Source organism: Stegodyphus dumicola, chromosome 4 (genome assembly GCF_044657685.1).
Source record: "Stegodyphus dumicola isolate Sdum_Otavi_A_Nest chromosome 4, ASM4465768v1".
Classification (NCBI taxonomy): domain Eukaryota; kingdom Metazoa; phylum Arthropoda; class Arachnida; order Araneae; family Eresidae; genus Stegodyphus; species Stegodyphus dumicola.
The window spans coordinates 100,400,800-100,415,050 of NC_140771.1; the positions used below are offsets into that span (position 1 = coordinate 100,400,800).

The 14,251-nt window shown below is 33.4% G+C and overlaps 1 protein-coding gene across 3 annotated transcripts in view; it reads right to left on the reverse strand.

Annotated features, from left to right (window-relative positions):
• Positions 1-14,251, reverse strand: part of LOC118186853 (pancreatic lipase-related protein 3-like) — a 56,633-nt gene that overhangs the window by 39,306 nt on the left and 3,076 nt on the right. For 2 of the 3 annotated variants that reach the window (XM_085814261.1, XM_035357014.2), the window contains exons 2-4: positions 12,238-12,521; positions 6,673-6,813; positions 915-1,023 (exon numbers count right to left, since the gene is read on the reverse strand). In XM_085814261.1, coding sequence (XP_085670387.1) covers positions 915-1,023; positions 6,673-6,813; positions 12,238-12,521 — 534 coding nt within the window. The remainder of the gene's footprint in view (positions 1-914; positions 1,024-6,672; positions 6,814-12,237; positions 12,522-14,251) is intronic. The other variant, XM_085814260.1, reaches the window with a different exon arrangement.

Below are 14,251 nucleotides of genomic sequence, written 5' to 3' on the forward strand. Positions count from 1 at the left end.
TCTGCTGCGAACTTTTGAAGGAGTCATCAAAGGAAAAAGCAGTTCTACAGTAGTGTGAATCTTCTTCATAAACAATAAGTTTCCAACAGCCTGTATGAACAAAAATAAGACAGGCTTGCACGACAAGAAAAGTGGAAGTATAAAGAAATGAAAAGGCGGCTAAAACTTTAAAATGAATAAATTAGAGAAAAATTAATAATTAGAATCGAATGGATCTTAATGTTGATTTGTAGCTTGTATGTTATTTATGTTCCAACAGCATGCAATAACTAGCTTTCCTGGCACACAACAACAATTGATAATTTTACCTTCCCATTCTTTGAAAATCAACTTACACCTGATTTTCATGTCCCATTATGAAAGCTGTTTTACAGGATGGCCAAAATAAAACTGTCCGGAAGTGTTTTTCGGAATTTTATGAAAATGTACTCAAACAACAAAAAGGTCTTTAGAAATTGCAACAGACATTATTTAGTAATCCGTGGAATTCAACACAAAATAATGCTAACAAAGAAACAATACGTTTTTATTGTTCAGTGTTATGCGAAGCTCAGTTTGTAAAAATCGTGTATTAAACTGTTTCCTCCAGATTTTAAGAATGGAATTTTCTCAGCAAAACCTGTAGTAAGATATGCAATGAAAGCAAAATTTAGTAAACAAAAGCCATGAAACGGACTCTGCAGTGAAGGGTAATTTTTTTCTCCATTGACAAAGGTAAAATTAGTATCAAAATTGCATACTTTTCCCGGGCCAGTTTTATTTTCGCTTCCTTATCTCCATTAAGCATAGCTCATTCTCATAGGCTATTACTTGTTCTATTACTTCTGCTGAGGTATTTGACTCTCAGTTTTATAAATATTTTTAATGACGCTGTATGTGCTCATAATGTTATACTCACAAGCCTGAAGGTTTACCTGTGATTCGTCCAAGTTTAGGTATCCTTTGACCAACATAACCAGCTATATGTGCTGCTAAACTGTGTCCAATAACATGAAATTTTTCCGCTGGGTATCTGTAAGCTTTCTACAAAACATTTAAAAAAAATAATTATATTTGTTTTCAGAATAAAGCACAACAAAATGTTTTAAAGAGTTTTTAAGTCATAAAAATTCAGTGACAAATGATTCGCTTGTAAATAATACTAATGCAACTATTTTAATACGAGTACATGAAAAAATATACATAATATGCATACAAACCATCTATATATAGGAACATAAATTAAAATAAGTAAGCAAAAATATTATTGTCAAAAACCTCTGTTTTGAGACTTTTTTATGGTACATTATCCAAACATCTTTTTTTAATTTTTTAAAATTTAAACATCAATTAATCGATTAGTAATGAAGATACATACATTTTCTGTTCTAACTTGGAAATAAAGGTTTTTGTATTAAGTTGTCTTTTTGTGCAGTATCTTAGTTTGAATTGACAAGCCATAATAACAAACACTTCCTATATATTATTGGAAATGTTTATCCAATAACCGAAAATATGACTTCCAATCCAATAACCGAAAATATAGCTTCCAATCCAATAATCGAAAATATAGCTTCCAATCCAATAACCGAAAATATAAGTTCCAATCCAAGAACCGAAAATATAACTAGTATATTAGAACATTATTAAGTTTCATTGTCAAAGCACTCTTCACTTTCTTTTAAGCAATTAATTTCACTTTCGGTTCCGAATACTAAAATTCCGTCAAATAATAAAAACATTTCGAAATACTTGTTTAGGCATATCTTATCTTCTACTTAAGTGAATAAATGAAATCGTCTTACGGTGATTATATCTGTACAGAGACTATAATTTGAATTTAAAATTCAGTATATGAACACAAAATCTGAAACCTTATCCAATGCATGAGCATATGTTTCTTTTCGCAGCATCGAAAAGATGGTTATTTTTCACCAGCTATTTCTAAAATATACTCGAGCTCAATAAATAAGCTACAAACGCTAAATAGGGAAGTTACGAATGTGAAAAGGGGAATCAAAACATACAATGTATATATGAGGTTGCATTGTCGAATCCAAATAAACAACCAAAATTATCATAAAGCAAAATCTCGCAGTCACACCACAACGCCTTAAAAAGAGGCATGTCGGACTTATGCTTTCTTTCACATGCAGCAATAATTTCGTGTAATCCGAGATAGCCATAGTGGAAAGCAGAGGCCAATAACACCTTCTACATGACGAAATTCGTTGGAGGGCGTTCGGAATGTTGCAAGCTGGTGCAAGACAGTCTGGTCTTGCGAGACAGCTGAATGTGCAATGTAGTGTCATCAGTAAACTGTGGAATCGTTACTAAAGGGGTCAAAAGCCCTGTAGAAGACATGAGGTTTGGATGCTGGAAGACTACCATAACGGCAAACGATTTTTCCTGTCGTTCTATGCAAGACAATGTCGACAGCTGGCGTCTCATCTCTCTGCTGCTGCAGGACGGCCCAAACTGTGTCGCGTCGATTGCATGAAGATGGACTGTACATCCGACGACCTGTGGTTTGTGATACTTTTTGTCACAAGGTGTTTGAATAGGGCCTGTGACATCGCAGTTGGAACCAGAGCAATGGGGCCGCGTACTCTTTGCGGATGAGTCTCGATTTAACATCCAGAAGTGCAATGATATGGCGAGAGCCAGAGACACTCTGTCAGGCGCTAAACATCATCGAAAGAGAACATTGTAGATGAGAAGGCTTACTTGGATGGAATTACCGAACGGCCGTACCGACCTCTGCGTGAGTCCATCGCAGCAGTACGATATCGCGATAAATTCTACTCCCTCATGTGAGTCCTTTTATCCTGAAATGAGTAGCGATGCGATATTTACCGACAATAACGCTCACCCGCATAGATCTCTTTTGGTGCGGAGTTATCTGGAGAGTGCAAGCATTCCTGGAGTGGCCTGCTAAGCCACTGGACACGAGTATGTGTAAGATTTCGGATATCAGGTTGTAAGAAGGAAGAATAGTAGGTCGCAGTGTGCCGCCAGGCACCTTCCATGAGCTCCGACATGGACAGGAATGACATGGACACATGCTACAGGAATGAGCACTACTGCCACAAAAAGCGATCAACCGACCGTATTGTCAGTTTCCTTTTCATCATAAAGCATGCATTTCAGCTAGAGGATATCATACCTGTTATTAGCGTGATATTTCCTTTGCACCTTCTTCCGATCTATTTGGTCTTTCGCGATGTGATGATCGTAATATATGTGTTTTCCTTTGTCTTTCCTTTATTGATTGCTAGGTGGTGTAGTAATGCCACTCCAACCTCTTGGATGAGTTTCACCGCAATATCCATTAAATTGTTTTTGTTTTGCCTTCGTTGCTTATTTTTTTAGCAGGAGTGTAATTCATTTTATGCTACGTCAACTTTTGTATCATCCCGTCCACGTAAGCATGATTTTTCTTTTCAATAATTTAATCGTTAAGATTTATAAGAATACTTCTATTACAGCTAATAATTTGGAAGACTCTTTGCTTATTTCCATTTTACAAGCATGTTTAAAAATAAAAGACTTCTCATTATAATATATGGAATTTTAACCTTATGAGTTTTATTATATTTCATCATTTTTCTTAGATCCTTTTTAAAAGAGTTCATACCGCAAACAAACAATATAATAGCACAGCGCAAGCTATCTAGAGAAAGCACTAGGAACAAAAACTGCTGATAAAACTGATTGGTCCTTAAGAAAGGTCAAATGCGAAGTTACGCTAGAATTAATAACTTAACTATTGTAGTATAAAAAATGCAATATGAAAGCCATAAACTATACCTGATTTGAAAATTTTTCTAAATGAATTATGAAAGAGCTGAATCCAGACATCACAGTATATGCGAATATATAAAATTACACAAAACCCTACTTCAGTTGCTTTCATTTTCTTTCGTTTCAGTTCTGAACTACTTTAATATTTCTAAGGAAAAATTGAGAAACAAAAGCTATTTGAACTGGTATTTTACGAGATAGAATTTTTTTTCGAAACATGTTTTTAGGAAACCAATGCTTGAGTAATTATCTTCGTATTCGCTGTGAAAAGCAACAGCGTTCTTCATATATTTTGTCAAATAAACGACATTGCAGGAAACAGTGAATGTGTTCTATATTTGGATTGACTGTTTTCTTTAAAGTCACTAATCCTTTGTCTGATCCTGCCATAGATACTAGTCCATCGGTACAAATGCCGACATATTGATCTCATAAAAATTTTAACATATTCAAATACGATGTTATAGAGTCAAATAAGTTCCAGCACCAAACGTTCTTTGCAGGACAAAATTTTATTTGTTTATTTTCATGAATAAATCGTACAAAGCCTATGAGATGAACTTTGCCTGTTATATCAGTTGATTCGTGTACTTGTAATGCAAAGGGTTAATAAGTTTATCTGGGACTGCTGTTTAAGTGTTGCAGAACATGTCACGCATTTTTCTTGTGATCAGACATCTTCAAACTCAACCGGAATCTTCAAAATGTCCTTCTTTGCGTCTTCTCCAAACATACGAGTAATTGTCACTATTTCACTGACAGTAGGTAAAGATGAGAGTCTCTGCTAGTGAGCGTGGTTTTATTTTTAACACTGTTGACTCAGTAATTTTAAACAACGCAAGTTGTGTTTTATCACTTTCTTACTTTTATATTTTTTCTTTTAAAATTATCTTCTTTGTTTATTTTGCGCTTCTTAAACCCCTTTGAAGTACTTCATTTTTTTTATGTTCACTTGAAAAATGACTAGCGGACATTATCGTGCTATTGGCAAGTTTCTTTCATGATATAACGCAGACAACATCTGTATTTCCGGCCCAGGTAAATCTGAATTTTAAATATATTTCGAAGTATAAGCTGGTTACTGCTGAGTTCTATTTCGAGATTTCACAATTTTCATCCCTTCTCCACTGTCTGCAATTTTACCAAAGATTAGCAGAATTCCCATCATTAACATCAAGACGAGTTTCTGTATAATAAAATTATCCCTTACGTGTAATAAAAAATATTTATGAAAAACATTAAGTTAATATATAATATGATCCAAGGCTTAAGTAAATTTATTTAAGTTAAAAAATCGAATCGATACCATTACTGAAAAGCTGCGAAATAAACTACTCAGAATTCAAACGTGAATTTCACAGGTAAGCCAATGTATAACACTATAAAAAGGAATATTAACTGGCTAACTGGCAGAAAGAAGGTTCTGTTTATTTGGTGGAAAGGAAATGTGCGGCACTGTTAATTCCAAGTTCAAATTTGAATTTAGCCCATTTAATTTTTTTCATACAATCCCAGGGTCGGCGCAAGGCTTTTCACTGCCCGATGCAAATTCTGCAACTTCTAAATTCTACTGCTTGGTTTCTTTTCAAATGCTAGAAGTTTTGTCACTCCTAAATTCCGCCGCCCGGTTGCATCGGCTCCCTTGTCGTCCCTGCACTCCCTTTCTCTTTAACAAACCGTTTCTTTACTGAGCCTTTTCAATTTTTTTTTTTTTTTTTTTTTTTTTTTTTTTTTTTTTTTTTAAATGTTACCTATGTTCAACACTTTTATTCCGCGATCAATGTACAGCCTCCCCACTCGGACACCAGGGAACGGACCATCACTTGACAGCCTTTGTGACGTAACTCGCTTGGTAGCTTAGTTTTTGTATATCAATCGGTCTACCGTAAGGTCATTTTTCGTCGCAGTTAGGTCTGCGTTAAGTTTTCGTGATACCACACATATAACGATAATTAATTGATTGATAATTAACTGTTTAATTTTCATTCGTTTTTGTTGATTATAGTTCCATACAAAGGTTATTCTATATTATACTGGTTTTTCTTTTTCAATAATTTTTATCTGTGCATCTGATATTTTTTCTGTAAAACTTTAAGAGGCTTCACGGAACGCCACAGTGCCGCAGGCCACGAGTTGAGAATCACGGTTATAAAACGCAAAATTTGTAGATCTTTAAACAGCATTGCTTGTTCTAGTAATTAAAAAAACATTTTTTCTGTTAAAAGTGCCAGTGTTTAAATTTGCTTGTTTATACACTATACTTAAGAAAAAATTACTTATATGTTTCTTTTTTAGCTTTCCCAATTTAAAAAATTAAAATTAAAATTATATTTTTTCTATTGAAAAGTGGTTGAGTATAACTGTGTTTAAATTTACTTCTTCAGAAATACTTCAGAAAAATTTTATTATCTGCTCTTTAAAAAACATTCGCCTTCTACTTTTGTTGTTGCTATAAACATGTCACGTGTTTAACACGCTTACTGGGTAAATTCCCTATTAAAGAGGTAAAGCAGATTCCCTGGAAAAGGAATCGGTGTTTTTCCAAAACGATTTAAGAAACTGTGATAAAATAAAGATCAGCTTGGTTTGCAAAACATTTGTTACTATTCCTCTTCTGCATGAGCATACTGAATATGAAAAGAATTCCTCATTATGTGTGTATGTACGTATTTTCATCATAATATTTTCCCAGTCATCCCGGATATTTTTATCAAGGAGACTAGGAACAAATTAAAATGGAGTAATTCTCATACAATAAATCTCAAGGACTGGTTTTTGAGAGTTTTGTAAATAAATTTAATAGAAACTTAATAAATTACACTCCCTTAAATAAATTTATGAAACATTTCATCGCATGTTTACTATACTGGAATTTACAGTTATACTCGCCTGTATAAACTGTAAAAGTAAAGAGACTTGTGCTCCTTGTCCTCGTGTATTCGCAACGGCTTGACTGTAAGATGGACATATACCGAAATCTGCTATGATGATATTATCATCCATCGAGGAAAGGTACAGATCTTTGAGTTCCTAAAAAGGTAGAAATGCTCTAATGCGAGAATAAAGTTTTAAAATGAAATATATGCCCAATTTTTTAAAAGTATACTTTTAACACGAAAACGAAACTTATTTTAGCATCATAATAAAATATATAGGAATAAATAATAGCATTTATCAGGTTTACTCACAACGTTCTTTCTTTTTAATATTTTTCATCGGTAAGAATCTCATTTAATATTTCACATAACATAAGATTTAATTTGTAGGATTTAATTATAATTTTAATAAAATTATATAGGGCGTCTCAAAACGATTGCACAATTAAATACCGCTTGAATGGTTGTCGTAGGCCAGTGATTCCAATTTAAGAAATAAATCAAAATATTAAATTTCAGACGAATATGGACAATTTATGAAATACATTAATCAGTATGGGTTTCATGGAATGTGATCTTTGTATATGTGGCGAGATACGCAACCCCGACTCTTATGCACTTGATTTCTCATTTACCCCCAACTAACATCTCCGGAAGCCAACAGCTGAGAGTTGCCCTGCATGGGCAAGCTAATCTGCAGAAACAGACGTGAATTACCGTATATATTAAGACCTATACTTCTCATGATCTCTTTATTACAAGAGTCAAGACTGATTAGTTAATACCGCCAATCACACTGTAATGCATTTTAACTACTAAAGCATCATCTTCATCTCCATCTAGCCATTGTATATATTCATGTACATTTTTACTAACTTAATTTTGCATATTTTTTCCTTTATGTGTAATATTTTAATATTTTTAGTAAGTTAATCTAGATATATGTCCTTGTATCTACTGTTGGTCTTATCATATATACTCAACTTACGCTGTAATACTGTAATAGCAGTGTCCCCATCTTGCACTTTTCCTCCTTGTACTTGTCTTCTTTCAGTATTTCCCAATCAAGTTCCGGAGGACATTGCACTAAGCTCTAGTTTTGCTTAGAATTTTTGTTCCCCGTCCAACAGGGGATCCAACAAGCTGATGGAGTGGACCTAGTGGACCAACTGTTCTATCAATGGAGAAAAGAAAGAATGTTCCAGGCTACAAGATGTTTTGGCCCACCCAAATTCTTGCAATTTTAAATCTATTATTTAATTAAATATATAGTATTTAAACATTTTAAAAAGCGTTCTCCAAAACACATTCCACTTAATTTATTCAGTTATTTTTAACCTGCTAGGCAATATTTTGAAAAAGCGCAGCTCCATAATGTGCAAACTTCCCGTGAAAAATTCGTCCAAAATATAAAAACATTTTTACTCAATCAGAAGAAACGATTTCCCCCCGATGTTTAGCTGATGAAAAAAATTCTACATATCGATTTTAAGAGTTCTATAAAAAATAACTTTTGGCAGATCCAAAATTTCAAATTTGCTTCTAAAGGGAACTACTCAATGTTTTGGATGTAAAACACACTTTTCATAAACTTGCATTCGGTATCTTAACGAACTTTATTGCCTAAAGATAATACTCGTATCCGATCGCAAGTATATTAGTTTATGGTTCAGGAGATAATTTTTGGAACTGGTGGTCTCTTGTTTAATTATGAAATATATACGAGTTCAGTTAAGCGAACTTAGCTTGTTATTCACATCCGTATATTTTCATTAAAAACTATCAAAAGATCACATGATTACAATTACCGCAAGCTTACAATGTACCTTATTTGACTGGTATTTTAAACTGATAGTAAATTTCATTTATGTTACCATTCAGTTATTCAACAGTTATTTAAAGGGGCAATCTTTTGAAACATTGTGTATATACATATGTATATTTGAGAACGAAAATTGTAGTAAATTTCTCTTATATAACTAATCATAGACTCTCAGCTCAACAGAACACAAACAAACACATTTTGGTGCTTGTTCAAAATCACGCACAAAAAGAACAAACCTACAAATGCCAGAAATTCCTCTTATTATGTTTTTACAATATGCGAAAATTATGAACCATTGCATTTATTTAATAGTAGCTGATCAGAAGATCCCCGTAAAAGTAAAACTACAATAAACTAAAGGAACTGAATTGAGTAATTCAGAATTTTTTCACAAATTACCTGCTAATAGCACAAATTTTGTTTTTCAAAATCTGAATCTTTAGATTCCATTGTATGGTAATTAATTATGATAAAGCGTTCCATTCAGTGGCTATCTTCTTAAAGAGAGATGCATTTTAAGAGAAACTGATTAAAATCAGCATTACACATACGCTTACCATAATATTTTTTGCTCAACGCGGGACAACTTTGAGAAAATACCCAGAACAGAACATAAAATTTACTAGGATAAGAAACTATGATTGAAAAGGCTTCATAAGAAGTTATTACTAATAAGAGACAATAATAACTTATAAGAAACTTTTAATAATTCAACTGAACATAGCTTATCATTAAGAAGTTATTAGTATTTATAACTATTGTGAACTTTCTTTAAATTTCTTTGGTATTTTTAAATATCAGTTATTAAAAATCATGTATCAAAAATTCATTACAGTTTAATTCACTGTTGATTTTGGGTCCACCAACAGTAAAATCGCTGAACACTTGTAGTTCTGACATGGATTCGAAACTTGTAGTTCGAAACTTGTTGTAGAAACTTGTAGAACCCTTGTAGTTCTGACATGGCTGGCTGTATGGGCGTTTTCGTGGTTTTCCCCATGTGTGATGTGCATACGAACCAGTTTCTTAGAACGTCATCCACGAAGGCATCCCTCTTCTGAAGCAGATAGCCCTAGTGGGCTTTGACATAATCAACTAAACTTAAAAACCACTGTTGAATTTAGTAAAGCAGTCACTCTTTTTAATGACTGAAAAGTCGTATCCACAGCTGCTGAATGTATGCTTTTCACAACTTTTATTTTTCCAAATTTCATAATTAGCAATCACAGTTTCATCCATTTCATTTCAGTTGATCCGTGTTTATTATATCATTTGAGAAAGTTTCATTTTTTTCACCAGAAGCTTCAATTTCGGGCCACGTTTAATTCACTGCCGTTTATCCAAATGAAAGATTCTCTTCCACCACAACTCTTTTTTCATAGCTCAGTGCAATAAGGACTTCTGTCAGAGTATGCTTAAATGCTTGTATCATTGTAGTGATATTAATAGTATCATTATTTTCTACTATTAATAAAATATTTTGCTGCGTCATGAGGCATAAATTTTATCAAGTCTTCTACAACGCATTCTACGTTTTGCATATTTCAAGAGATTTGTAAAGTCGGAACACCACCGTGAGCTACTGAAATTCTGAAAACACTGTTGATATTAAAAGTAAGTAAGATTACAAGCATTTGTCAGAAACGGAGAACTCTCTTTTAGGATACCTGGGTTAAAAGAAGTTTACATTCATCAGACTACATGTTTTAAATTTGAAGAAAATTATCTGGACAACATTAAAATAACTTGGCTATCCCAATAATAAAACTAAAGAAACCACAAACTTCGCCCAGAATCCTAGAGATCAATTAGTCTGTTATATTTCTCAAGCAAGATCATTGAAACTGTGATACTAAATAGAATTGATTCTTTAAGGACGAAAATAATATTCTCATCCCTAATTAACTTGGTATGCGACACCAGTTTCCTACGACGCAATAGCTATACAGAGTTTTGGAGTAATCTCAAGTGGAATACCAAACAAGGAAATCAATGGAAGACTCTTTCTAGACATAGCCAAAGTATTTGATCGTGTCTGGCTGGACTCACTTATATACAAGATACGCAATTTGGGTTTCGAAAATTGCATCACAAACTAATCGGTAGACACTTTTTCATTTGCATTTCTAGTACACATACCACACGCCACCATCCGAGCCGGTATTCCGCAAGAGTTTTCCTCCGACCGACGCTATTTAATATTCATTTTATGCGAACGACATTCCACAGACTCCAAGTACTGCACTAGCATTGTGCGTTGACGATACAGCAATTCTTGCACAGAATGCATTTCCGATGCCAGTCATACAACATTAACAAAATCATACATACGCATTTCAGGCCTGGTTATTCAAGCGGAAAATACAGTTAAGTACTGAAACATAAGTAGTAAGCAAGCCCCTTATTTACGTGTGATCCTAACTAATACTCTGACATGGACACCACACATTATATAAGTTACTCAGAAGCTTTCAGCGCGTAAAGCTTTACTCTCTCCCCTAATTGCTCTAAACAGCGTTCTATCTATAGACAACAAGCTACTCTTTTATAAAGATATCTTACGTCTCATATTGTGATATGCTTGCACGTTCTGTCGTAATGTCGCACTAATCGATAGCAATTACAGACCGTGCAAAGCATTGTTCTTTGACAAATATGCAATGCAGCTTGGTATATTCGTAACAATAAAATACATGGAGAATTAACTTAGAAACATATACTAGTATAGCTTAGTGTAGCTTTAAAGTATATACTAATATAAGCTGACTAAAATTTCCTTGACAAACCCTTTTTTATTAATAATGAATGTATTAGCAGTCATGATTATGATAGATATGATGTTCGCAATGTAAAACACCTGAAAGTGATCATTAATGTAAATATGGCCTAACGGCTGCAATTATTAGCTATCTTGCTTGCTTTTATGTGTACTGTGAAAATGTAAACTAGCGAAACTTCTACTTTTTGCACTCAGTGACTCACCGTAACAGACGTTTTTTCAACTGACACTATTCGAAAGAGCAAATTATTTGACAGGAATATTGCCTCGAATACAAACATCCTGGCGACTGCATTATTGCATTCTGACTATTTAAAAATTATTTAGACTTAAATTCAAAATACTTAGATTGGAAGGAGTGAGAGTTAACAAAAGGGATATTTTAATTGCTAAATGGTCGTCTTATCCGAGGCTTCACTATTTTTCTTTGCTATATATTCTGCCCTTTTAAGATTTTACCAAATTACCTGTATAAAGTGACAAACCCGGGTATCATCATCAAACTGGGACAACACTCACTGTGCCCATTTTATGTCTAGTGATTTTATTTATTTTGTGATTTATTTTATATCTCGTACATGCATAGGAAAACCAAGAAACATTAATACAACTAACCTATTCAGCCAACCGTAATCTCATCATTATGAAGAACCTACAACACTTAAGTTATTTTGTCTTCGAATTTTAAATCGAATTCGAAGAATTAAGTTTTATTGGCTATTACTGGAATACAGCAAAGCATGTGACAATTATCCGCATAAGTAAAAGTTTGCACATACAGAAATCTAAGAAAATACTTATGCAATCAGTTCGTCCATTAAGAGTGGAACTTCAAGTGTTCGATGATTATATGTGCGTAATCATTAATGAACCACGAAAGATTAATGAATATAAGTGGAAAGAAAAGCGAAGAATGAGTTTTCAGTTCATATGTATTACTAAACACAATAGCAGATTAAATATGCATTACTTACTTGCAGCCATCTGGTCAAATAGCTTCCATCTAACCAACCAGCCATTATTATCCTAGTCTGCAAACTGGCATTGAAAGAAGAACTAAGAAGTGCTTCTAAGTTATAAGGTGTGAACACATAAGGCTCATTCATGTTTTTTCTGCTGTAGAACATGTACGTAGTGAGATACAGCACTGGAGGAAGAGGAACTAAACTGATGGGATATATACGAGTAGGATAGTAAAATGGTGGTCCATTATAAAAGCAGCCTAGTTTGCCGTAACAGACAGTTTTAAAGGGAGGTACTAGATAAAGGAAAAAACATATTACTACAACATATGTGATGAAACTAATTTCAAATTATGAATGATGTATATTTATTATTGAACGCCATACTATGTTGCGATCCCTTTTACTCCAATTTCAATAACTTCCAGTGTATTGCGTCGTAAATTTTGTGTTATTTTAATTTCCTTTTAAATTATTCAAATAGAAATATTTTAATCTGTTGCCAAGAAATATCATACTTTAAAATTAAGGATTTTATAAAATTTTCATATGAAACAAATAAACTGCTAGATTGCGGATATAACTTAAATTACGAAATGGAGACTAAATTACTGAGTAAATATATTGAAAAAGAGTTAAATCAAAATACAATATTTGAGGGTTACATCAAAAATAGAACATGGAAACTGAAAAAATGTCATTTGTAATTGAAGAAATGAAAATTGCCGATACATCTATAACAATGAAACACAAGATTTTTCTGTGCGTGTGCATTAGAATTACGTGTATGTGTGTGTACTGCATAGCACAGGAACCAATAAACTCTGAGCTACAAAATATCGTCCGAACAAGATTGGTGTCCACCTTAAAATACGTTTTTCCAAATTCAGTGTAGATTTTTTTATTTCATTGTAGAAACATTAGGTATTTTTGGAAGCAGGCAAGATGAAAAATTATCAAAGTCTTAGCCGGGAATCGAACCACGGACCTCTCAATTACGCGCTGAGCGTGCAGACCACTACACCACGAAGGCTCACTAAGAAGGCGAGAGAAATACCTTATATCATGTTCAAATGATTTTTTGAGGATTTTTTAACACAAATACCTTAACAAACCAATAATCACATAATTCCATTATTTGCACTATGGAAAAGCGGAGGGAGGAAGAATCAAATGAAGTCTGCTTTTAAATAATATTTTCATCCACAACTTTCAGGTTTCATTTTTTTATTTAATAACGAAGAAGCTGATTTGCATTTCAAAACCAATTTCTTTGTAATACAATGTAATGTCACAGACTTTTTTTTTTTCTATGTAAATCGTCTTTGACTTATACAGTAGGGGCATATTTTCTTGACAATTCTATAAGCTTTTCTGTGAGCTAATTCTTACGAAAATAGTTTTCTTTCTTTGCTTATGTATGAAGACAAATACATTTCTAATTAATAAAAAAAAATTAAAAATATCTGAAAGCTTTCAGATTTTATATTACGCCCAAAGGGGAGGTCTTTCATTTACACACACGTACACGTTTCGAGAGCATTTGGGCTAATGTTTCTTAATATCATATTTCTTTTGTGATGGACGAACCAGGCTACGTTACGTGACTCACAATTCTTCGAAATTTGGCATTACAGTGGAGTGCCATTTTTCATCATTATTTTAATTTGTTCCAAAAATAGCTTCTTTCTCGAACGAGAAAGCAAAGCATAGCTGCTTTCTCGTTTCTCATCTGTCGTTGGTTTTCAAAGAACTGACACAGAGCTTACTCATCCAGCTTTGTGATGTCTTACCAGAATGCCTCACGCTGGAATAGTCATTGGCACAGCTGGGCAATGGAATGTAAACTGCAAATGTCGTTCAGAGAGCTCTGCATCTAAACTATTCAAAACTCTGGACTTAAATACTTTTCAACCTAATTTGAATCCTGATGAGGACTGTAAAAAGGAGAAATTATAGCAAAGGTTTAACAATGTAATTTTTAATCAATATAAAATCATGCAATGAAAGAAAAAGTTACATTATG